This window comes from Dromaius novaehollandiae, chromosome 22 (assembly GCF_036370855.1).
Source record: "Dromaius novaehollandiae isolate bDroNov1 chromosome 22, bDroNov1.hap1, whole genome shotgun sequence".
In the NCBI taxonomy this organism is placed as follows: domain Eukaryota; kingdom Metazoa; phylum Chordata; class Aves; order Casuariiformes; family Dromaiidae; genus Dromaius; species Dromaius novaehollandiae.
In genome coordinates, this window is record NC_088119.1 from 4,193,675 (window position 1) to 4,217,708 (window position 24,034).

Below are 24,034 nucleotides of genomic sequence, written 5' to 3' on the forward strand. Positions count from 1 at the left end.
TGTTTGTTTGTTTTCTATGATTATGGAGAGAGAGGTGAGAAAGTGCATAAGCAGAGAGGAGCCATCACTATGGATTAGATTCAGTGAGAACAATTCCACCCTATTTCTGGATTCTGGATTCTTGATTAGAAAAATCTGTATTTTTGATTAGAAAAGCCAAACATATTTCACTGGCATTTACTTGGGCTCTTTTAACTATTTCAACTTACTTCCTCCAAACTGCTTTCTTTCCTATCCAACAGGTAGAACTTGTTTTGAGCTTTCTTCGGGGGGAGAGGAGGGAGGGGTACAGTTTATTTTTAAAGACTTGCCACCGTAAGAACTATTTCTTCTGGCATTTTTCATGCGAGCAAAAAAAACAAAAAAAGCAAAAACCCCCCACACTTTTGGCAGTGTCAGCCTTTTACACCCAAATCGCAGTTTTCCCATGCTGTTTCCTCTTTGGTAGCGGTCTCGCTGAGCGCAGCCGCTGCAGGGCTGCGGTGACAGGCAGGGCACCCGCCGCCGTCCCTTGCCCCGTCCCGCCGCCAGCGGCACTCCGAGCTAACCGGGAGCGCCGGCAAGCGCTTAAACGAGCCCCGCCGCCGCGGCCCGCTGCGGGCTGGGTGCTCCGCCGCAGCACCTCGGCCGGCCGGGGGAGTTCTCGGGGGGGGCGGGGGGCCGCCACTGCGCCCCGCGGACTGCTGCCAGGCCCGGCGGGTCCTGCCGCCGCCGCCGCCTGTGTGCCGGCCGCTTCGCACGGCCAGGAAGAGAGGCGAGCCGCGAGGCTGCATGGACGAACAGGCGGTGACGCGCTGGCTCTTTAAGTCCCCCCCGCTCTGGTTGGGAAGGGGTCGTGGCGAAGTTTCACTTAGCGCATGCGCAAGCGCCTCTACCTGGAGCATGCGCACTAGCTCCAGCTATGCGGGTGTTGGTGGGTGAGTGCGGGGTGGGGGGGCGCGCTTCGGCGGTGAGGGGGGCGGGCGGTACTGCTGTGCTCGGCGCTGTGCACGGGGGGGTGGGGTGTCTCGGTGCTGCCTACGAGGGGGCCGGTGCTTGGTGCGGCGTGGGGGGGAGGGGCGCAGGGTGCTGTGGATGGTGGTGTTGGACCCGGGAGTGCGGGGGGGCTGAGCGCGGTAGGGGCACTTGGGTATGGGCAGGGTGATGGGTCTGGAGTGCAGGGTGGCCTGTGTGGGGAGCTGAGTGTTGGGAATAGTGGGGGCTGTGCACTGGAAGTCCTTCAACTGAGGGAGCAGGGCAGCCCCACACTGGGGGCTATGCATCGCGCATGGGGGCTGTGAGCAGGGTGCAGTGTGTGGGGGGCTGGTTCCAGCAATGGGACACCCTGGGGAGCTGTGGGGCTGCGCACAGGGTAGTGCCCATGGGGGCTGGCCTGCGGGGGCAGTGCGCTTGTCTTCCAAGTGCGTTAGTGGGGGGGGGGATTTGTGCAGGCGGTGGAGCTTTGGGAATGGGGGGCCTTGGGCCTGGCTTCTGCATGCTGCATAAGGCAGCTGGGAATCAGGGTCCTCTGAGGCTAGAAAGTAGGATACTGTGCATGGAGTCCGGGCATTGGGAATGGGGCCTTCAGGGCTGGGCTGCAGGGTGCTGAACAGGGGAGCTGGGCCCTGGGAACAAGGGTCCTCTCACCCTGGGGTACTGCAGCCAGGGAAACTGGACATTGGTAATGGGGGCTCCCAGGTGCAATGTGCTAGCTTGGGAGTGTAGGCTTTGGGACTTCGCTTACAGAGCTGCAAATCTCAAATGTCCTGTCTTTTCCCTAGGTGGAGGGACTGGGTTTGTGGGCAGAGCCCTGACCCAGTTACTGCGTATCCGTGGCCATGAGGTGACTCACATCTCTCGACAAGGGGGCAAGGATCGTATCAGCTGGGTATGCGATGGGAGTGATCACAGGAGGGGCCACGTGTCAGGGCTGAGGAACAAACTAGCTTACCCTGGCCTGCTGCGAATACAGGGTGTCTGCAGTTGGGAACATGTCTTCCCTGAATATAGCATGGGGCTTCTAAGTGCTCCATGTGTCAGAGCAATGGGAATGGGTAATGCTGCAGATCCAAAGAGTAAAATCTTCTCCATCCATGCTTGTGCTCCAGGACGTGTCCCACAAGGTCAGAAAGGACTTGGCTGGACTGCTTTAGGCGCCCACACTGCTTGGTTGTTGAGAAGGCTTGAGGAGAAGGGAGACTGGGAGTGTGATGTCTCTGTTACCCTTGTCTAGGAAAAGTTGTCCCGCTCTGGACTGCCCCCATGCGATGCCGTGGTGAACTTGGCTGGTGAGAATGTCCTCAACCCTTTCCGCAGGTAACTTGATCTCCCATGGTGCTATGAGGACAAGGCAAAGGCAAGACAGTGCAGTGTTGTAAGAGAGTGTAGAGGGAATTTGGAGAGCAGACAGGGCATCCAGAATGGAGTTTGGTTCCCTGTCAACATCTGGGTCCTCAAGTATCCAAAAAAATTCTATAGGACTGATAGGTCCCGGTAACTTTTGGGAGACAGGTGACCTTCTGGATTGACAGTTTGAGGCAGGCAAAGCAGCTTCCGGTATCCTGAATGGCACTGGATGCCTCCATTTAAGTAATAATGCAAAATCAGAACCAAAACATGTTGTGGAAACCTGTCTTGTATTGCTGAGGATGTTTTTGGAGATGCCTCCTCTGGATACTTGAAGAGAATTCATATCACATGGCTTTAGTGTCTGGCTTCTCTGGTATGTTTGCGTTAAGGGAATCCAAAATCCAGGCATTTGCAGGAAGTAGGGAACCATCTTCTCCCAAAGTCCTTGTGTGCTTGGAAAGTAGGGTCCTGCATCCTCCCCTTACCCTGGGGGGGGGGGGGGGGGGGTGGGAATTCATGTGACTTCCCTTGTGCTTGGGAGGTGTCTGTTGGGGCCATTTGCCCTTTGGGCTGTTGTTTTCTGGGATGTCCTGATAGGGAATATGATGACGGGCTCTCCCTTCCCCAGGTGGGATGGTGCCTTCTGCAGGGAAATCATCAGCAGCCGGGTTGAGACCACCAAGACCTTGGCCAAAGCTATTGCTGATGCTGATCAGCCACCTCGTGCTTGGATCCTCATCACCGGCGTAGGTATTGGTTGGGCTCAGACAAGGCATGTCTTCTGCCAACTCGGGAAGACTTCTGGGGGACATGTGTCTTGCCTTGAAATGCTGCGCATAGGTTTTTTGCCATCTTTTCATTTTGACATCTTTTCTGTTTTCCTATGTAAGCCACTAGGCATCCTGTAGGAACAATTGATCTAATCAAGGGCTCATTTGTATCCTCCCGTATATCTCCAACTTTGCATTCCTGCTTGCTGTAGTCTTTGAAGTAGCTGAGCATCTGCGACACCTGAGTTTAGAGCAAGCTTTTCATACCATCAGCTCTGTGCCTCGCTTGCAGATGCATTTGGTTCTTGGCGCTGCCAGCTCAACCTGAATACTAGCAGATCCTGCTGAGTCTGCAGAGCATATTTGTGATTAAAAAAAAGCCTATCAGCATAAAACCTGTCAGTGCCTCCTGTCAGAGATGTTCTGCTCTGTTCATATGAGGATACCCATGCTCCTGCTGCAGTAATTGAGCTCTGGGCTCCTCCTGCAGTCAGGGAAGAGGAACTTGGTGTCATGATCCAGCCCTGACCCCTTTCTCTTGTTACCCCTGCAGGTTATTACCGTCCCAGCCCGACAGCTGAGTACACGGAGGACAGCCCTGGGGGGGATTTTGACTTCTTCTCACACCTGGTGAGCTCCTGGGAAGCTGCAGCTCTCATCCCTGGGAACCCAGCTCGTGGTGTTGTGGTGAGATCTGGTGAGATGCGGCATCATCCCTATTCACGGTGGCTCTGGTTCGGTCTTGGGCAAGAGAGGGAAGAGGTGGGTACTGGGTCCAGTCTTGTTCAACTTATTCTTCAGTGACCTGGATGAAGGGACAGAGTGCACCCTCAGCAAGTTTGCTGATGATACAAAACCAGGAGGAGTGGCTGATACCCCAGAGGACTGTGCTGCCATTCAGAGAGACCTGGACAGGCTGGAGAGTTGGGCGGAGAGGAACCTCATGAAGTTCAACAAAGGGAAGTGCAGGGCACTGCACCTAGGGAGGAATAACCTGATGTAGCAGTACAGGCTGGGGCTTGACCTGCTGGGAAGGAGCTCTGCAGAGAAGGACCTGGGAGTCCTGGTGGACTGCAGGCTGACCATGAGCCAGCATTGTGCCCTTGTGGCCAAGAAGGCCAATGGTATCCTGGGCTGCAGTAGGAAGAGTGTTGCCAGCAGGTTCAGGGAAGTGATCCTGCCCCTCTACTCAGCCCTGGTGAGGCCGCGTCTGGAGTGCTGTGTCCAATTCTGGGCTCCTAGTACAAGAGAGACATGGCACTACTGGAGTGAGTCCAGCGGAGGGCTACAAAGATGATTAGGGGACTGGAGCATCTCGCTTACGAGGAAAGGCTGAGAGAGCTGGGCATGTTTAGCCTGGAGAAGAGAGGTCTGAGAGGGGATCTTATCAATGTGTGTAAGTATCTGAAGGAAGGGTGTAAAGAGGATGGGGCCAGACTTGTTTTCGGTGGTGCCCAGCAACAGGACAAGAGGCAATGGGCACAAACACACAGGAAGTTCCACCTGAATATGAGGAAAAACTTGTTTACTGTGAGGGTGACAGAGAACTGGCACAGGTTGCCCAGAGAGGTTATGGAGTCTCCTTCTCTGGAGATATTCAAAACCCGCCTGGATGTGATCCTGTGCAACGTGCTCTAGGTGACCCTGCTTGATCGGGGGGTTGGCCTAGATGATCTCCAGAGTTCCCTTTCAACTTCAGCCACTCTGTTCTCTGTGGGAGAAGGACATCAGGCCGTGTGCCCTTTGTTGCTGAGGTGCTGTCCCAGTCCAACCCCCTGAGAGTTGTCTCATGGTTGTAGGTCTGGGGGTGAGGTGGGCTTTTATCCTTTGGATAGGGGGATCCCTGTCTCACTCTTTTCTCCCCACAGGGGTAGTGCTGGGCCGGGATGGTGGTGTCATCTCTCGCGTGCTCTGGCCTTTCCGACTGGGGCTGGGAGGCCCCTTGGGCTCTGGACTCCAGCCGTTCCCATGGATTCACATTCGGGACCTGTCTGGAATTGTGTGTCATGCCCTGGAGAGTGAGTGCCTGCAAGGGGTCTTCAATGGTGTCTCCCCATCCTCCTCTGCCACCTCCAACGGCACCTTTGCCCAGGAGCTTGGTGCAGCCCTGGGACGCCCAGCCCTGCTGCCAGTACCTGCCTGGGCTGTGCGGGCTGTGTTTGGGGCTGAACGGGCCATCATGCTCTTGGAGGGCCAGAGGGTGGTGCCAAAACGTACCCTGGAGAGTGGCTACCGTTTCATCTTCCCTGATCTCTCTGCGGCTCTGAAGGACATCGTGGCTTGAGGACAGCTGGGGTGGGTTGGGAACCTGTTTTTGTGAGCTACTCAGCTGACATGCCTTTCCCTGAGTGAAAGTAGTCCTGCCCCTTCTTGGCTGTCATATCTCCTCTGTATTAGGATGGTTTTATGGTTTTTTTTTCTCCCTCTGTCTCTTGTTGTGCATCCCCAATTTAGGAGTCTCTCTTCCTACTGCAGACTCCAGTCCCCACATCACCAGCTTTTGGGGAAGGGCATAAGCCCTCCTAAGGGGCTTTGACATCTTCCCTTTCTGACAGTGTGCATGTGAGCTGCTAGCAGAGCATTGGGGGGTGCAACACCTTCTCTCCTGAGGAAAAGGAGTTGCAACAAGGCGAGTGTCCAGGATTTGTAACCCTTGTCCATTTTGTTGTAAGTCCCCCTTGTTCCAGCTGCCCACCCCACCTTCCCCCATGTCTTGCACTGTATGTTCACAAGAGATCTAGTTATGCTGTCCTGTTTACTTGTCTCAGTCTTTTAGGGAATGGGGTTGTGGTGGGGAGAATCTGTCCTGAGAGGGTGTGGTGTTATGCCCAAGGATTCTTTTGAATATTCGCTAACTTAAAGGGGACTGTCAAGAGCAAGGACTGCAGGTGTAGCATGACCACAAATAAATTCATTATTCACTTTTAGATTGCAATTTCAGCCTAATTTGCTATAGCCAGGCACTAAATGTCATTCTGTGCACACTTCAGGTTTGCAACTATGTTGCTGTCTTACAAATTCCACGCCCTGTCAGTCACAGAGGAATCAAGGTGCAGGGGTCCCTTTCTCACCATGTGGGAGGTGCTGTGGTCAGGCCAGCTGCCTGGAGCAGGATCTACACTGTGCAAGATGGTGTTTATCTTTTATAGTTCCCCCATTGTCCTTCCCCAGTAGCAGCAGTTTAAACCAATCACAAGCCAAATTGTCTCTTAATCCAATCAGGTTCCCTTACGATTCTTTGTTTTTACTTCTTATCACCATATTCCCACATAGTGCTACCAGCGTTGAGAGCTTCTGCAGTGTCATCTCACTCCTTATCACTATATTCCCACACAACTCTGCAGTGTGGTACCTCAAGCATGCACACCCCAGGTGACTGCTGACTGGTGGGATGCACCAGCACACCTTGCTGTAGCAAGGGCTGTACTATCCATGGCCCACCCTTGCCTGCAGGCCTGTGGCATTCTCCACCCCGTGAGGGAGTACTACATGAGATATGAAGATATATTTTAGAAACAATTGCTATTAAAACCTGTGAGTTTGAGCCATTTCTGTGCCCGACAGGTGCCTCCCTATGCTCACAACTCCAAAAGGGGCTGTAACTTACAGGAGTGGTAACTGTGGAAGCCCTATTGTGCAGTTCTCAGGAGTTCACTCAACTTGATCAGGCTGTTAACTCTGACTCTAGTCCTTGTGTTATTTAGGGCCCTCTCCCTCCCCCACTCCCTCTCCCTCCCCTCCCCTCTCCTCCATCAGGAGAGGCAGAAGCAGCTGAATCACATCCATGGTATTACTCAGCTTCCGCTGCCCCTTTCTCCCCCCAGCTAGCTGAGCTAGGGAGGAGGACAAGCAGCAGGTGAGAAGGATCAGATTGAACTCCTGTTCCATGTTCTGAGCTCCCTTGCTGCTGCTGTGCTCCTACACCCTGAAACCCAGCGATACAGCCCCTGTATTCCTGCAGTATCCGATATCCAGCAATAGTCTTTCTGTTACTACATCCTTTGAAATCCAGTGGTCAGACCCTCTGCCAGTACCAGGTCAGAGGCTCAACCATGCAGCCCTTTTACTCCTAATGCCTATGGAGATACTGCTTATACCCGCTTTGATATTCAGCATTACATAGCTTCTCAGCCCCAACAGCTCTGGTGTCTGGTAGTACACTGCCTCCACCCTACAACTTTGGAGACCTACCATTACAGCAGCTTTGATTCTAACCCTTCTGAGGTCCAACAATGCAGTTCTGATCCTAGTGCCTTTGGTATAGCGCATTGGCTTTCATCTCACGTGAGACCCAGTGATAGAGCTCCTCTACACCTAACACTTGTGATACCCTATGGTATGGACAAACATTTTGCTACTGGCTCTTAGAGTCAGTGATACAGCCCCTCTGCCGCTACCACCTTTGAGACTTCATGCAGACCATCTAGTCCTAACGCCTGTGATATCAAGCGGTATGGATCTTATGTCCATACTGCTTCTGAGGCTCAGTGATACAGACTTTCTGCTCCTATACCTGCTAACCAGCAACTCACCTTCTCTATTCCTAAGACCTCTGAGATCTAGCCATAAAGCAACTGTTTCTAAAATACATGAGGGCTGGCAATGCAACCCTTCACTGAGATAGAGTGATACCAACCCTTTTATCACCTCTGAGATCCAGTGACATGGCCCTTCCTCTCAGCATCTGGGGACCAGAGTAACAGTCCCTGTCTGAAAACTGCTGAGACCCACAGGTACAGTTCCTTTCATCCTAATATCTCTGAGATGCAGTGGTACAGCCCTTGTCCTAAAGCCTCCTAAAACAGGCACACACACACAAACACACATATAAAATACACATGTATGCGTGGCCAGCCACACACAACAGGCAGAAACAGCACTCACACATGCACAGACATCACCAGCAGCCTAATCCTGTTCACCTCTCTTCTGATCAGGATAAAGGGTGTTACTGGAGCATATATATGATGTGGATCTCTGTGGTAACTGGGCTTAGACACACAGTCCATCCAGTAGCTGGTTGGTTAGAAATGGAGTTTAATGAGTAGACAGGACAGACTGTGCTGATCAGGCACTGGGCATGGCTAGACAAGTGTACCAACAAGCACTGTTCACACTTAACTGACTCCTTTTGTCTTCCTTTCCCCCAATTTTCTCATGCCTGTTCCTCCCCAAGCCATCTTGATCCCTCCCATTTCCCACCTTTGATTCCTCTGCTAAACATCCCATTACAGGTATTGTGCAATTCTGAAGTGGTCTCCCCCTGCATCCCAAAATGTGTCCTGTACCCCTAGGTAGTAATCCCCCTCAGAGGTGCAAGATGCTCTGGAGAGCTGCTGCTGAGGACTCACCAGGATGGGTGGCAGTCTTGGCCCATTAGCTTTGGCTCTCCTAGGACAGCTCTGGGAGGAGTTGGGTTGGGGGGCCTGTTTTTCGGACTGGGTTGCTGGGGTTCCCCTGCGTACTCTCGCGCCTGTGTGCTCCTTTGTATGCATAGAGACTGGCTTTTTATCACATAAGATAACAGATTAAGATAACAGATTCACTTTGCAAAGGAGCCAAGAAGAGACTGGTAGGCGTTTTGAATAACCACCTCTCTGACAGCTTTGCTGATAAGGCAATCCTGTGGCAATGACTGAGCTTTTATTTCAAAACCAAAACGGACTGCAAGCATAGCAGGAAAAACGGAGCATACTTCCAGACTGAACAGGAAATTGAACTTCTCTTGGGAAGCTGTCGGTAGTAGGGGAGACCAGGCAGGGTGTCTGTTTAGGAGAGGTGTTACTTCCGTTTTCTCGTGTGGAGAAGGGTGAAAAAGTGACTACTTCGCCATGACTGCTCCATCTGCTGGCTGAGCTTGGAAATCACGCTCCTCTGAGAGGCGAGCGAAGGTGAGGAGAGACGCTGGGTTTTGTGCTCCGGGGCACCTTCAGTACAACACAACGCAACAGGATTTCGGCCTAGGTGGTTACAAGATGTGGGTTTGGTGACTGTACAGAAGTCTGCAGGGCTTTGTCCCCCGTGTACCTCAGACATGTCTACAGATTATGCATTTGACATGAGAGTCATCTCTCCTGTCTCTGGCTATCTGTAATGCGGGGGTGTGATGGCATGGGAGTTTAACACAGGGCTGCAGATGCACACTCACATACGCATATCTAGGGCTAAGCTGAACTTCTGCAGGCTCAGTTCAGTTACCAAGGTCTGCTGGTAGCCCACGTGGCTCCAGCCATTGCTCCACAAGAGCACAGGTCTCCCCTCCACCTCACACAGATGCTTTAGATACCCCAGATCATGTAATTAATGCCAGCCTTTTCATACCCTGTTTCACTTTGCCTTGCTCTCCTTTAATATCTCGCCCATAAAATCAATTATTTCAATTATGTTTCAGTATTTTCAGTAGCAGAAGGAGATTTATTGTATACTGTGTATCGATCAATATTGAGAAATTAATCAGAATTTTTTCTTCATTTTATCTCAGAGAAAATACATAATTGGGCACTTAATACAAATAAAGTACATTTAAGTGTTGCCAATCCTGTTTCCCCATGACAAGTTTTCTTTAGTTTTACATATTGTAGTAAAAATATAAAAATAAGCTTATTTTTCAAAATCTCCTAATTGAAATTAACTGCATGAATTTGACACCTTGAAAGTTTGTGGCAATGCTATAAGACAGGCTTATAGGAATACAAAAGGCTATTTAGAAAACCAACAGATTAAACAACTGTGTGACATTGATTTGATAAGTAGGTAGGGATTTGACATTTCCTCTATCCTGTACAGTTGTTCTTTCCATGGTATATATCTCAGAAAAAGAAAGTGATGTCACGTTACATGCCTGGTAAAGAAAATCTGTAAAATTAAAATATTAAGGAACAGGAGAGAGAAGTTATCATAATATAGATATACATAGTTTATAAGTTACCATTTTGAACAGAATGCATCACATACAGAGATGATCTTTAAAAAAAAGTCTTCACACACCCTGACTTTATTACAGATTTTCAGGAGTTCAGTAAAAAAATGAAGAAATGTGACATTTTAAAAGACTGTGCCGCATTCCATTTCAGGAAATCAAGATCTTTTTCCTTCCTGCTCATTTCTTCTTGGTTAGCACTAACCATTCTTAGAAAATCCACTTAGAAAATCAATGAATGTGAAAGGCAAAGATGAAAGAGGAGTGGGAGGAAAGGACAGGAGACTAAATATAAAGAAGCTTTTAAACTGCTACAACTGAATTTACATGGAAGTAACATGGGCTATATAAAGGGAAGGAAGCAGTTCTATAAAATGAACTCTGTTAATCTGGGGCTATCGGTTAAATAAAACTTACAAAATTAAAAAAAAGATGAAAGGAAAATTTGTGTAGATTTCTTTCATCTGTATCAAATCCTGGCATGGCATGGCATAGCATGCCATAGCTTGTCTCGATGAGGTGATTTATACTATGGAAGTGCCAGTCTCCCTGCATTGGCTACATCTACTTTTTGATTTGCTCCAGGGATCAAGCCCTGTTCCCCAGGGGCTTATCCATGACTTACGTATGCACTGCTCATTACTCCTCCATCTCCCACCCTCAGAGGTCTGGGCACTTCCACACTTTAGGTCACTTAGAGTGATCCCCTCTTCAGTACCTATCCCACAAGCCGTTTCACCTTCTTCTCTGCAGCACTGTGCACATAGCCTAGCACTGTGAAGCTCATCTGCCATATCCCTATAGGCAGAGCAGCTCATTCTTGCAGTCACAAACCATCTTCCACTCTTCTAGATCTCAGATTGCACAAAGCCTCCTGTGAGGATGGCTGAGCCTGCCTCCTAACCCCTTGCAGCCTATGCTGAGACCTGATTTTGCCATACATGGCAATATAATTTTTACTGTTTCTTTGATGTTGCTATTGGCTAGGATAACGGGATTGTGCGCCATATCTTGCTGTATTTATGCTTTTACAGCACAGTTGTGAGGGGCACACTGCTGATAGAGGGGCAGGGTGAAAATACAGAACAGAGATGGTGTGGGAGAACTAGACTGGAAAAAGAGAGAAAGACCTCAAGTTGTCCAATTCATTCTGCCCATGGGAGCCATTCTGGATTGATGTAACTGAGGAACCACTTCCAGGCTTTGGACAGGAAGGGTTAGTTGTTCTGCTCTAGGAGGGATCTCAGGAGGAATCCAGCATCCATACATCAGGGAAGATGAAGGAATCAAGATGTGGGGTGAAGCAGATGTGGATCAAAAGTAGGAATGTGACTGCATTCAGTGGCAAGAGTAGCCTAAGAAAATCTGTGTACCTGTATATAGGAATCTACAGAAACAGAGAGTCAATAGATAGAAATTTGCTTCTCTAGCAGCTGCATCATTCTGTCTTAAAGGATTTAGCTAGGACAGGGTGGAGGAAGAGAGGCCGACAAGTGTAATGAACATTCTAGACATCTAAATGCAGACTGATGAATCCCACGCTCCCAGGCAATTTGTCGCACACTCCTACACCTATGCCAAACAGACAGATTCATGCACAAATACATAGCACAGTTAAACACTTCTAGAGAGGGTCACAATTTTTTCCAAACAGATTTGTTCAAACCCCACAACTGAAAGTTCATGGTCACAGGCTGCAAAGAAGACAACAACAATGGCTACTTTGGAATGTGCTCATGAAATCATATGAATACCTATGTGTAAATTCCAATATTTGAGCAGATATTTAACCTTGTCAGAGGTTTTTGGAGTGGATATATATATATATATATATGTATATGTTTTCTGTGTTCTTGATATGTGCTATTTGCTTCAGTAATCACTGTTTCAAACTGGAATTTTCAAATTGTGTGTGTATATATATATACACACAGAAAAACCTTGAAGTCAATGTATTTCTGTGAAAAGATTTATTTTCTGAACGTAAACTTTAAAATTGTACATAATTGTACTGGCTGATACGAAGTTCGCACTTCTGACTACTCCCCATCCATAGCATACCTGCAGAATTGCTTGCAAGTCGTTCTGGACCTCTGTTATTTTAGCCCTCCGGTCCTTGAGGATGAGGAAATGAAAGATGATATTAAGGTTCATTTAGTAATATTAAAGCATGAAGAAAACAAGGAAAGCAATTTTCTCCTGGAGTTAACAAGGAGAATATCAGATAAGCCAAATAAAATTTGTCTTTTTTCAGAAATGAAAACTTGGGAAGAAGAGGTCTATGATTCCATGACAGAGAACTTTACGCGTCATGTTCCTGTCTCTTCTGCTTTCACTGTATTTTGGAAACACTCTGACAACTTTATTTTTCTGATTTTCCTTTATATTTGTAGCCAGCAAATAATGGCAGTGACAGTTTTTTATAGTCCTGATTACAATCCTCACTATTATTACTTTTTTTTCCCCCCCTCCTTTTAGTGTGTACTTGGTTAACAATTTTATCCAGTGATCTGGGAAATCCCCTAGAGAATCCCTTTCAATAGCAGAATTTGAGGAAAACAGAAGGTTTATTTAAACCCAGCTGGACCAAATGCAGAAGTTATTTAAGTTAAATCCTCTCACCTAGCTCCCAGAAAAACTGAGGTCTTCTATGACTGTTGAGAACTTCCAAGCTGATCCCAGGGCCATTTGCTGAGAGAACAGTAGGCTAAATGAGTAGAAGAAACCAATGCTTCCCATCGAGATTGCTATCTGTACTGCCCACAGCCCTTTCAGTGTACCCCAAGTCCCCCATCCCACTTCAGGCACCTCCTTCTGCTTGTGACAGGCATTTTTCTCTTGCGAAGTTTCTTACAGTGTGCTTCCCTCAACAAATTTCTAGCTAAGTACCTGTCAGGGAGCAATAAGGGCAGACAGCTGTGCAAAGGAAGGTGTGCTGGGAGCTGAGAGTGGTAGCGAAACAGGCAGGAACAGTGACCTCACCAGCAAGGAGCCAAGACATCGAGACTGCAAGTCAAGGTCACCATAGGGTCTAGAGACAGTAATCAAGATCAGCCTCAGTCCACCCAGCAAGTCTGCAGTGACAAGGCAGGTTTGAGGCCAACTCAGAAAGCTGAGCCAGTGTGTGCATGTCAGGGTCAGAACTGCAGAGACAGGAGACCACATGCAGACACAGCTGCTGCACAGCCGCAATGTAGCACAGTTGGGAGCCAGCAGTAGAGCCTCAGCTTAAAGGCAGATCTCAAAGGGAGGAGGGATAGGCCCTTGCTTCCACCTTTGCCAGAGTAGCTCTGACCTTGAACTCAGCCAGCTAAACTCCTAGAAGGCAGGGAATGCACTCAGGGCCCTGACAGTAACAGGACTTGGAAACAGCTGGAGAACTGCTATACTGTTGGATTTGCTCTCTGAAGATGTTGTTTCACTTCCAGCAGGTCCCTTCCAGCATAGTCTTTTCTGTAATTCTATGATTTCTATGTTTCTATGCCAATATAATCTGCACTGTTCTGCATGTTTCCTCAGCTTCTGGGGGACAAAAGGCCTGCTCCACCTGCCTATCTCACTTCATTGTGACCTCTGTCACCCAGCGTATCTGCATCTTCATGTACATCAATCTTGTGGGCAGCACAGATCTTGAAGACAGATGAGCAGTAGCTATTCAGGTGCTTAAGTATTGCCAGTCACTGCCCCCTTAGATGCCTTAAGGTGTAAATGACTTTTTCCTGGGACTGATGGATATGACACAGAACATGCAGACTGGCAGCCTTCTGGAATGCAGATCAAAGGGTGGCCTCAGAAGTCTAAAAAGAAACCTATGCTTAGCAAGTGGAATCATTCTCTCTTTGTCTCTATAATATGTTCTTTTGCCCAAGGATAGGTCAAAGAACAGTTAAGCAAGGGGATAAATAACGAAAGAGCTACTTCACAGGTAACTGTATTTGGACACTTACAGTATGCCGTAGAAAGTGTTTCATGAGGACTGAGAACACTATGGCCTGTGGGAGTGCAAGGCTTTCTGAAATACTGTTTAAGGACTGTTCTTTGTGGATGGAGCCATACTTAGTACACTCTGCATCTCCTCTATCCGTGGAGTCTGCACTGCAGCAGAAAAATCTTCCTTTCTGAAATCCTAGTTTCCTCACAAAGGGAAATATTTTGCTGATTTCACCTTGGAGTCAAAATGAGAAGTAATCGATGTGGATGACAGGGCAAGTACTAGGGGCAGGACAGAAGTGGCTAAGGCATGGTTTACTTCATCCTAAAGTTGACGCTAAAAGTGGGTTAGCTGAATTGTTTCCTATAAATGCCTGTTGGTTGCACCGGAAGTCTGAGGTGATTAATTCAGACATAGACATCTGTTCTGCAGATGCCTATGCTGGACAGATGAATCCCTGTCTGTAGTGCCTCCCATAAGGGTAAGTCCATATTGTCTATGATTTTTACTTGAATGTTGACTTTTGATACCAGATTTATGTGGCCCACCTATGCTGCATGAAAAGGCAAAGCTTGACAATGAGCTAGATCCTTCAGGCATTTACGCATTCTCCCTTCACGGAGAAACAATCAATTCACTCAAGAATAGAGTCATGTCAGAGGAAGGCAGTGCAGAGAGTCAGAGATTCAAATGTAAGTTGAAACTGTGAACATGCTTGCTACCTAACTTTGGCTGTCTGCATCTAGGCACAGAAAAGTTCTTCCCAAAAGCTCATTCATGATTCTGTAAATACTGCCAGACACTTGCCAGATAATTTCTACAGAAATAGTAGTAGAACTTTAACAGCAGAACTTCATTGCATAACTGAGTTAATTCTTCTACACAGGATAGTTCTCCTCTAAGTTATCCACTACAGATTTCAGAGGCAGGCTAAGGCTTTATGATAGACAGTAGGAAATTATTGGGTGCTTACTTAACATATGTATTATGTAGTTATAAAGCATACACTATGGAGCTGTTCCTTAGAAAATTGTACTAACAAACAAAACAAAAAAATATAAAAACCTTTCATTTCTTTGCATCAAAATATTTAATTTTCCACACTAAAGTATGTGTTTTTGGACAAACTTCCACATAGAGCTTTTGATCTCCCCGTTCCGCAAGGTGTAGATCATGGGATTGGTCAAGGGGAAGATGACCGTATGGAAAACAGCAACAACTTTTTCCATCGGGACAGCTTGGAAGGGTAAGCCATAGATATACATAGCTGGGCCACACATGACAAAGACCACAATAATGTGGGAAATGCAGTTTGAAGCTACTTTGCTCTTTCCCTTGGAGGACTGTGTCTGGAGCTTCATCAACAGGACAGTGTAAGAGATGAGGAGAAGTGCAAAGCACATGCTGATGACCGCACCATTGTTGAGGAACATCAGAAGCTCCACCATGTAGGTGTCAGCACAGGCCAACTTAACCAGCTGATGGATGTCACAGAAGAAGTTGTCCAGGATGTTGGGGCCACAGAAAGGGAGATGAATGGTGAGAGCAAATAGAATGATACCATGGATGAAGCCCCCGCCCCACGAAGCTCCAACCAGGACACAGCATACCCTTTGGTTCACAAGTCTGGTGTAGTGGAGAGGTTTGCAAATGGCTACATAGCGGTCATAGGCCATGGCCATGAGCAGGAAAGCTTCAGCTGCTCCCAGGAAGTGGAGGAAGAAAAGCTGAGCCATGCAGGCACTGTAGGAGATGGTCTTACAGGGTAAGAAGAAGTCAGCTAACATTTTGGGTGGGGTGACAGAGCAGTAGCAGATGTCCAAGAAGGCCAAATTGGCCAGGAAAAAGTACATGGGGGATCCCAGTTGGGAATCACTCTGAATTGTGAGAACAATAAGGATGTTGCCTGGCAGAATGATCATGTAAAAGAGTAGGAAGAGGAAGAAGAGAATCATCTGAACTTCGTGGGTTTGTGACAATCCCAACAAAATGAACGCTGTAACTCTTGTATAGTTCCTTTGTTCCATTTCCACTGTAAAGAACCGTGAAAAACAGACAGAAATCACGGAAAAGACAAAATTACGCAAGTGTTTAAGCAATCTAAGACATATTTAGATTGCTTAAAATAGACATCCTTTGCCCATTGCCTACCTTTAGGGAACTCATAGTTGTGAAATACTTGATCATCAGTAATTTAGATTAATTTAGATTAATTTACTTTAGTAATTTAGATGCCCTACTAACTTGGGCATTTCACACACCTCCGTTTGTCTTCAGATGTTCCATATTTTCCCTGCTGTCTGGGAACTGGCACCTGGGTGGAACATAGGGCATAAAGTATCAGTCCATTCTGGCATAGGCTAATTTTTGTGGTTTACAGTGTAGATATCTTCATCTGATGTAGTTCTTTTCTTCCTGACATTAAGAAGTAGGCTCTTCTAGGGTGCCATACATTTCATTTTAAGGTAGACAGCTAAAGAAGTCTAGATGAAATGCACTCTAAAATTACTTGATTAACCTAAAAATCACTCCTTTGATTATAAAGGGAAACTACGTATAGATTACTCACATCTGAAGAAAGGGTATGAATCCCCTGGGGTGAATTCATCTGGCAGCTACAAAGTTATTATTTTCAACTGACAATCTAAAATTGTTTTGTGGTTAATGGTGTCGGTGCAGCCAGTGTAACCAGTTCAGAAAATGACTAGTTTCATCGAATATTTTTTCTAGAATAGATCAATTCAATTATTTTTAAAGAGTCCATTTTCCCAATTGTCTTTAAAGGGAACTAAGGGTGCCTAGCTCACATGCAGACTTCTAACTTTGTTCACAGAAATCGCACAGTGGTGTATGATTTTCCAAAGAGGTCAACAGAACACTGTTGACTCTTCCATTTTGCTACAGAGAAGGTATGTTTGCATGCATGACTGCGTCTGCACATTAATTACTGCATTATTGGCTTGGCCAGCAGAGTTGATATAGAGAATAAAATGTACTGAAAATAGAGGACAAAATACTCAGACCTGTAAGTAGCATTTAGTTTTAAAACAGTTATGGTTTAGCTCCAATAATGAGACCAGTGAGAAATAAAATTGGTCTTGACAGCTGAAATAAAAAAAAAGAAAAAAGATGGGGTGGGGAGGGAAGGAGGAGAGAAAGTGACAAAAATAGTAAAATAAAGAAAAGGAAAATAAGAAAGGACTAGAGAAAAAGGAAGAGAGAGAGAAAAAAACTTTATCTCACTTTTTGGTATTTCCTTCAAATTTCAAAATTTCATGCTATGTCTTTAATTTTTTTTTTCTCTTGGCATTCTCTGTGTTTTCCCCATCTCTGACTTTGTCACATGCACAGCTGAAGGGCTGGTTATGCTGGATCTGTGCATAAATTGGTCCATCTTATCCACTATTTCATTTCTCAGCTGACTGGGAATTCTTATTACAGGCACCTGGAGCTATGGTTTTCTTTGTCTCATTAAAGTTCTCTCTCAGTGTTCTGATCAGCCTTGGAGATGAGCTAGCATCCTTGTATGTCCTGTCACCTGAGAGCAATGTTCCAACAGGAGTCTTCCACTCCACACTGCTGTTCTGTATCAGATAGATCCACTTAATCCAGTAACGACCCTCTCTCCTCACCTTTACTTTCTTGCACAGCCTTCTATGCAGAATCCCAACTTCTCTGGCTTTGTATCCATGGTTCACGTGCACTGCTTTGTATTCTCCACTGTCTGTCGCTCAGCCCTAACCAGCAAAGAACTAATCAAGGTTACTACCTCCTTGCTGTTCCCTGCCTTCCCACTTCAGAAAGGTGGTTAATATTTCTGATTTTTTCTACCTACTTCTCCCATGATAGCAGACTACCTGCATCAGTATTCTCTCCGTTCTACAAATGCAGATGATGATTTACCCAGTCTGCCTTCCTCAGTGAAAAAGACTGGGTACTCTGAACTCAAGTGGATTCCTTCTTCTGCTTCGTATTTTCCCTGCTGCATTTCAGTCTTCACTCAGGGAAACAAATTTACCAGGAAAGCTGTGTAATGCAGCTAATTCCTGCACTTTTTGTCTTACTTGTCTCTTTTCAGCCCTTTAAATGATTTAGTTCAACAAGAAATAGTTCACAGAAGACCTAAGATTCAGAATATGTGGGTGAGGACTCATTCTTGTCTTTTCTACATAAAGCCATCTTTTTATGAGTTGAACACTTTAGGGGGCCTTCATATTGCCTGTTTTAAGATGCCAGTGGTGTACATATCTACATCTGAACAAGACAACATAGTTACCTGAGGGACACAGGGGAGGAAAAAAAGATACAATTTCTCTTAAAAAATGTAGAGATGGAATTCAGCTTCCTAAATATGGTTTCCTCGTGCCATTTTATGCACTCTGGAATAACCTGCCTAGCCTCCAGTTTCTTGTCTAGAAGGATGGGTCCTGCATCTCACCAGACAACTTCCTAGAATGTACTGGGTGCTTATCTTTAGCTATTTGAATTCTACTCTACATGTCTAGTTTTGATTTTGAACTGTACCTCTGTCTTTGGACAGAGCAATCGTACCTATAATCTCTGAATTTATCCTCCAGTTATGTATGGTTGATATGTCATTACTGAGACTAAATTTATGTGTCACTATTATAGAGAGAGGTTCCATCTGCTGCTAGGAGGATGGAGACTAAACCCTTGTTGGATCTGCTGACATTCTCATCAACGGGTAGCAGACCATTCTTTAGGTTAACTCTGATGCCCACTTGTGGATAGAAGTGAGGTGGGATTCTGGACTTTCACCACTTGTTTCCTGCACAATTTGGTTATGGACGCCAAGGAACATATCTTATGTGCTGATTCAGGAAAATTCATGGACAGACAAGGAACAATGACAGAAAGATCAACATACAGAAACCGAGTGGGAAGAACCATATCATAATTGTGTATAGAGAAGTGAAGAAGAAAGAAAGTCACTGCAGGATATCCAAGAATGAATGCATAGTTAGATAAACAGAACAGACAGACAAGCTCAGAAATAAATGGACTGACAGCAAAGAATAAAAATGGGTGGAAAGCTCCCCAAAACTTGCACCAATATGCAGGGATGGATAGAAAGGTAAAGAGTTAGTATATATAGCATCAGAAAAATTCATGTTGGAAGGGATTCAGGAGGTCAGCTAGTCCAATCTCCTTCTTAAAGCTGGGTCAGCTGTTAGGGCTTTACATTCATGTGGATGGATAAAGAGAAAGATGAATGCATATACAGTGACAGAGAGACAAAACTGAGATGAAACAAATTAGAGACCTCTTTTCAAACTTCGTCTTGACTTTCATAGTGGTAAAAACCTCCACATCATAAAGAAAGATCACAAGGATCAGTGTGAGAACAACATTTTTCCTGTGAAATCACAAATACCTCTCTGTGAGCCAGCACAGCATTTCTGAAGCCCACTTTTCTGGCACTTACCTTGGGGGAAAAAGCGTGAGTCAAGCATAGCTCCAAGACACAAATATTTTCTTGGCTGGCTCCTCCTTAAGCAATTAGAGTCTGAAGAGTTCCTTCTGTCTCTGAATGAGTGTGAAAACAAGAAATTACAGTTCAGTTAAGCAAGGAACTATTTCTATTCAGCTTTAAAGCGTCAAAGTAAATTTGGTTTCATACATTTTTTGCTCTTGCTTCCTATAATCAGGGAGTTCGTGAATATCCAGATAGAGCTTTCACCAACTGCTTTTCATTATTTTCAAACTTCTGTAAATTCTGATTTGCAGCAGAGATCAATAAATACAAGTATCAGCTTGGCATCTGGTATAAATTTATGCAGCTGAACTGAATTCAGTAGGGTTATATTCCCAAATGGGAGGGGCTGGATTAGTCTCACTTATCTTTGGCCATATCAAAGTCATGTGCCTGTATCTGAGATATTTACACTTGTGTCTCTATAATTATCAGAGGAAACAGGAACTTTGAGAGCGTGATTCATCTGATCTCTTTAGAAATCTAGCTTGGTTAGAGTGATCATTCTCCAGAACAATCTGGAGAACTACTTCATTATCTAAAAGAGGAAACAATACCTAACATGAGTTATCCCACTTCTAGATATCAAAAATTAAGAGAGATGTACCCAAGCTCTGGCCTAAATTTTGAGCACTTGTTGAAGAAAATTGGGGCAAATGCATTTTAGCTTGGCTGAAACTAGCCTAATATATGTGGCTGGTATTTTCTAGGGTCTAAAGGAATTTGGTGCCTGTTTGTCTTAAGCTCTGTTGAATTCTTATCCTCTTCTGAGGTCTTCTGTTGGACTGACTCACAGTATGGTACTCCTGTAATCAAGAAATAAAAAAAGAAGAATGCAAACAAAAAAATCTGGTTTTCTTTGTTTGTTTCTGTTTGAACTGCCTCACATAATGATACTTCTTCACTGCAGCCTGTCAGACTGCTAATTTTATAATATCATGCTGATGATGTGACTTCAAGACATCCTAGGATAGTGCTAAAGCCCTGCTTGAGCAAATGTACATTTATACTTTATGTTTAGCGTAGTACGTGGAGTAAGCCATTTGCTAAGCTGCTCCTGTTTTTTTCATTTTAAAAGGAACTACCTAGCTGTGCTGCAGAAGCAAGCTCATGTATATGCAAGCCAAAATGAAAAGGAAAAAAAAAGAAAGAAAAAAGGAAGGAGAAAAGAAGAAATTGAGAAAAAGGAACAAAAAAGGAAGAATTGGGAAGAACTGGGAATTCTGGGAAGAATTTTAGAACATATTCAGTTTTATTTGTATGCTTGAAGTAGAGTTCAGATCCATGTTACTGTAACATACACTTGTTTATTTACCTGCAAAAAAAATCCCTCCATGATGATATCTCTATAAAAATCTATTCCCATGATTTACCATCCGTATAGTTACAAATTCTTCTTTTCTTAAAGTGCAACACAAGTGCTCATTGACACTTCATGTACTTTCTGTCCTAGCCCCCAAGCTGTGTAAAATGAAGTATTACCTTCCTCTGATAGTTTTGTTTTACATACGCCAGGTGGAATTTTTTCTCAAAATTTAGAAATCTACTGTCTAAATGTTAATAAATGAGTTGGTAACCCATGCTTTCTTTATGAGCACTGAAAAGAAACATGCACAGCTAAAGCATTTTTTGTTTCATGCTGAGATTAAGGTCAAATACAAGTCCAGTGAGTTTTTTCCTAGCAATGCTTGTGTGTGTGTGTGTGTGTGTACATAAATAATTTTAAAGATTGTAAAGAGACTTTAAATATCACGTAGAAATAGTTGTGTTACAAATGTTTATGAGAATGTTTATTAGATCAGAAGACTACTTTGCATGCCATGGATACTTCAAGACTCTGAGGATGGACACAATCCTAATGTAAATGTGGGCCCCACACAACTTAATGTCCAGGACCACATTCTGAAATAGAGACTTACAGGACTTCATTTGATTTCCAGTAAATCTGTCCATTTTCTGCATTAAACATACCAGTATGACATAGTCTTACTGTCATATCCAGCAACTGATTGACTGGAATGCCATGATGATATTCACGTAGAATTTTAACAGCAATAATTCAATTGAAGTAACTAGTGTTACACTCCTCTACATGAATCCTAAAGTCATAGAATCATTGAAAAGTTAAAGGTGGAAGTCATCTCTGTAGGCCCTCTAGTCCACCTCTCTACTTTAAGCAGGTCTGTGCAGCATTATGCCTCAAATTTTTGGCTTTAATTCAGATTTAAAACAATACACATGAGATCTGAACAGGATTTTTTGAACTATAACTATACAATGAGTTAGAATTTGCATGCTTGCCAGAAATAAAGGTTATAAATTTTTATTCCTGAGGAAATTCAAATATAACTCTATTTATTCCTTTAGATTCCATGTCACTGGCATTGAAATGTCACCCTTTAAGTGTAAAAATGATATTGGCAATCCTCTGGTGCCGATTACCATGGTGCAATTGCAAAAAATGAGATCTACAAAAGTATTGATCTCATCTATGTACAGATACCACAGTGCAAATGTCTAGAGCTGAGTTAGTCATCAAGAATCCTTTTAGCATCAATAATACAAATAGTCATTTCTAGGGCACATTTTAATTGACCTGTTTTAGACATCTGCCTATTGACTGAGAAAATTGCATTAGTATGGTTTATACTAGCTGAGGATGAACATTCAGTCATATTTATCCATATACACTGTAAATTCAGAACTGCAGAGTTCTTCATCTCAGAATGAATCCTGAACTTACACTTAATCAGTTGAATCCTTCCTTTGATGGCTGTGGCATGACTGCATGAGATGATTTCAGAGAACTGACGGCAAATTCTCATTCTACTAACCAAACTAGAACTGCCAGCTTTAACTGTTTTAAGACCTCCAAATGCAGAATTCAGCTCACTGGACTAACAATTAAAATTAGACATCTTCATATACACATCTGCATATGACCTAAATATAGATGGATGGCACTGAGATGCGTAAAGATGGGTATTTAGTACCCTTTGAGACTATGGACTATTTGAAGTAGACACATAGGCCTGGTAAATGCAACACAGGAACTACCTGACACCATGTCTTTCTATAGCAGCAGATGGAGACCAGATGGGGTACATTATGCCTTTTAAATGTCATATTAGAGTACTGAAACATACCAAATGAAGGGTAGAGATTTATTCAGTAGACCGAAAGCGAGTAAACTGAATATTGTCCTAGACTTGACTGACTGTATTACGAGATCTCTGTTAACTGCAATGGGAGTATAGAAACCTACACACAGATAGGCTCTGAATTAGATGTTTGAAATTGAAGCTGCTTCTCACCTGAGAAATTTCAAATCCAAGAAATTCTTAAGTATGAAGCAAATATTCCATTCTGTTCTTTCCTCACCTAGGACACAAATCACCCTGAGAAACTAAGAAATAGTTTTCACTATAGCTCCATTTACAAGAATTATATTGAAAATATTTTGTTAATTTAATAAATATAGTAATTAAGAATAATTTCTTAAGAATTATTAATGAAATTATGAAAATACTTTACTTAGGCTTTCATCTATTTACTGTATTTGTTGTGCTTAGATCATCTTTAATTCAGAACACTTAGTTGGCTAATAGCTTCAGTGAGACTTAAATATCTCATTTATCTTCACTACATAAATGGAAAAACTGTGGCCCAAAAGTGTGACATATTTCACAGTAGTCTGTCCTGTACTCTACTGAGACAGGATACACAGAAACAAGCTCTGTTGACATTTCAGGTGGGCTGCATACACTATAACTTAGGTCCTTAAAATAGGGAAGTCATCCAATTTTGCTGAGATGCTTATTTCAGGATGAAATGAATCGTGCACTCTTTCCCTGCCATCAATCACTTCTTCTGTAGCATTGATTCTTTGACTATCCTTTCCTGCACTGACAGCCATGTGGTTGACATGACAGCTTTCTCCATCTCTATTTTTGTCATTCCTGGGTCATGCTTGGTGTCCCTGATCTCATCTCCACCATACACAGAAACCTAACAGTGCAAGTCCATTACAGAGCTTTTTCCACTTGCTCTGCCCTTCTCGTTGTTGTCATTATCTGCTATGGCTCCACCATTTTTCTTTATGTTAGACCTTCTAAACAAGCCTCAATGGAAGTGAACAAGATTGTCAACATCCTAAACACTGCTGTAACTCAGCTGTTAAACCCTTTTATCTCCACATTGAGGAACAAAGAGGTAAAAGCAGCTTTGCAGATGATGTCAAATGCATTGTAAAATGTGGCTGAAAATGCTTGACGTCATCTGCCTAAACGCTTAGTCTGTACTTATGCTCATTTTTTAATAGCAATTTGTGCTTTCCTTCCTTCAAGTCTGTTTCTAATTTTAGACATTGGATATATATTTAAAAAGTCAGCATCTTCCATAGGCCTAGAGGATGAACTGTCCCTCTCTCAAGAGGTGAATAATGTCTTTGAAGCGCCCATTTCTCTTCATTGATTCTAGAAGGATGCATGGTGATTAGTCCAGATATTGACATTAGTACCATAGATATTTGGATTAAGATACTTCTCACATGTCCTCACAGGTGGAATTCAGTTTCCTGAAGATAGCCATTG

The 24,034-nt window shown here is 44.5% G+C and overlaps 2 protein-coding genes across 5 annotated transcripts; one reads left to right on the top strand and one right to left on the bottom strand.

The window, feature by feature from the left end:
* The first annotated feature begins 767 nt into the window (after positions 1–767).
* On the top strand, positions 768–6,025 carry LOC135330649 (epimerase family protein SDR39U1-like). Of its 4 annotated transcripts, none has more exons than XM_064524880.1 (7): positions 768–917; positions 1,761–1,867; positions 2,088–2,102; positions 2,213–2,295; positions 2,957–3,078; positions 3,652–3,795; positions 4,967–6,025. In XM_064524880.1, exons 1-7 carry the CDS (start codon positions 902–904, stop codon positions 5,380–5,382), a joined length of 903 nt encoding a protein of 300 aa, XP_064380950.1. In that variant the 5' UTR covers positions 768–901; the 3' UTR covers positions 5,383–6,025. The 4 variants fall into 4 exon arrangements, with proteins under 4 accessions (XP_064380950.1, XP_064380951.1, XP_064380948.1 ...); XM_064524878.1 differs by having other exon boundaries at positions 845–913; XM_064524881.1 differs by lacking the exon at positions 2,088–2,102.
* Positions 6,026–15,051: 9,026 nt separating this feature from the next.
* LOC135330650 (olfactory receptor 4N5-like) lies at positions 15,052–15,975 on the bottom strand. Its single transcript, XM_064524882.1, has one exon. The coding sequence runs from the start codon at positions 15,973–15,975 to the stop codon at positions 15,052–15,054; it is 924 nt and encodes a 307-aa protein (XP_064380952.1).
* Positions 15,976–24,034: the final 8,059 nt, after the last annotated feature.

What these genes read in the sequence shown, in the direction of transcription:
- LOC135330650 (XM_064524882.1), bottom strand. Translation starts at nt 15,975, where the DNA reads ATGGAACAAAGGAACTATACAAGAGTTACAGCGTTCATTTTGTTGGGA.
- LOC135330649 (XM_064524878.1), top strand. Translation starts at nt 883, where the DNA reads ATGCGCACTAGCTCCAGCTATGCGGGTGTTG. An exon ending in GTCCTCAACCCTTTCCGCAG is followed by an intron (nt 2,296 to 2,956) that starts GTAACTTGATCT and finishes TCCCTTCCCCAG; the next exon opens with GTGGGATGGTGCCTTCTGCA. An exon ending in TGGTGTTGTGGTGAGATCTG is followed by an intron (nt 3,796 to 4,966) that starts GTGAGATGCGGC and finishes TTCTCCCCACAG; the next exon opens with GGGTAGTGCTGGGCCGGGAT.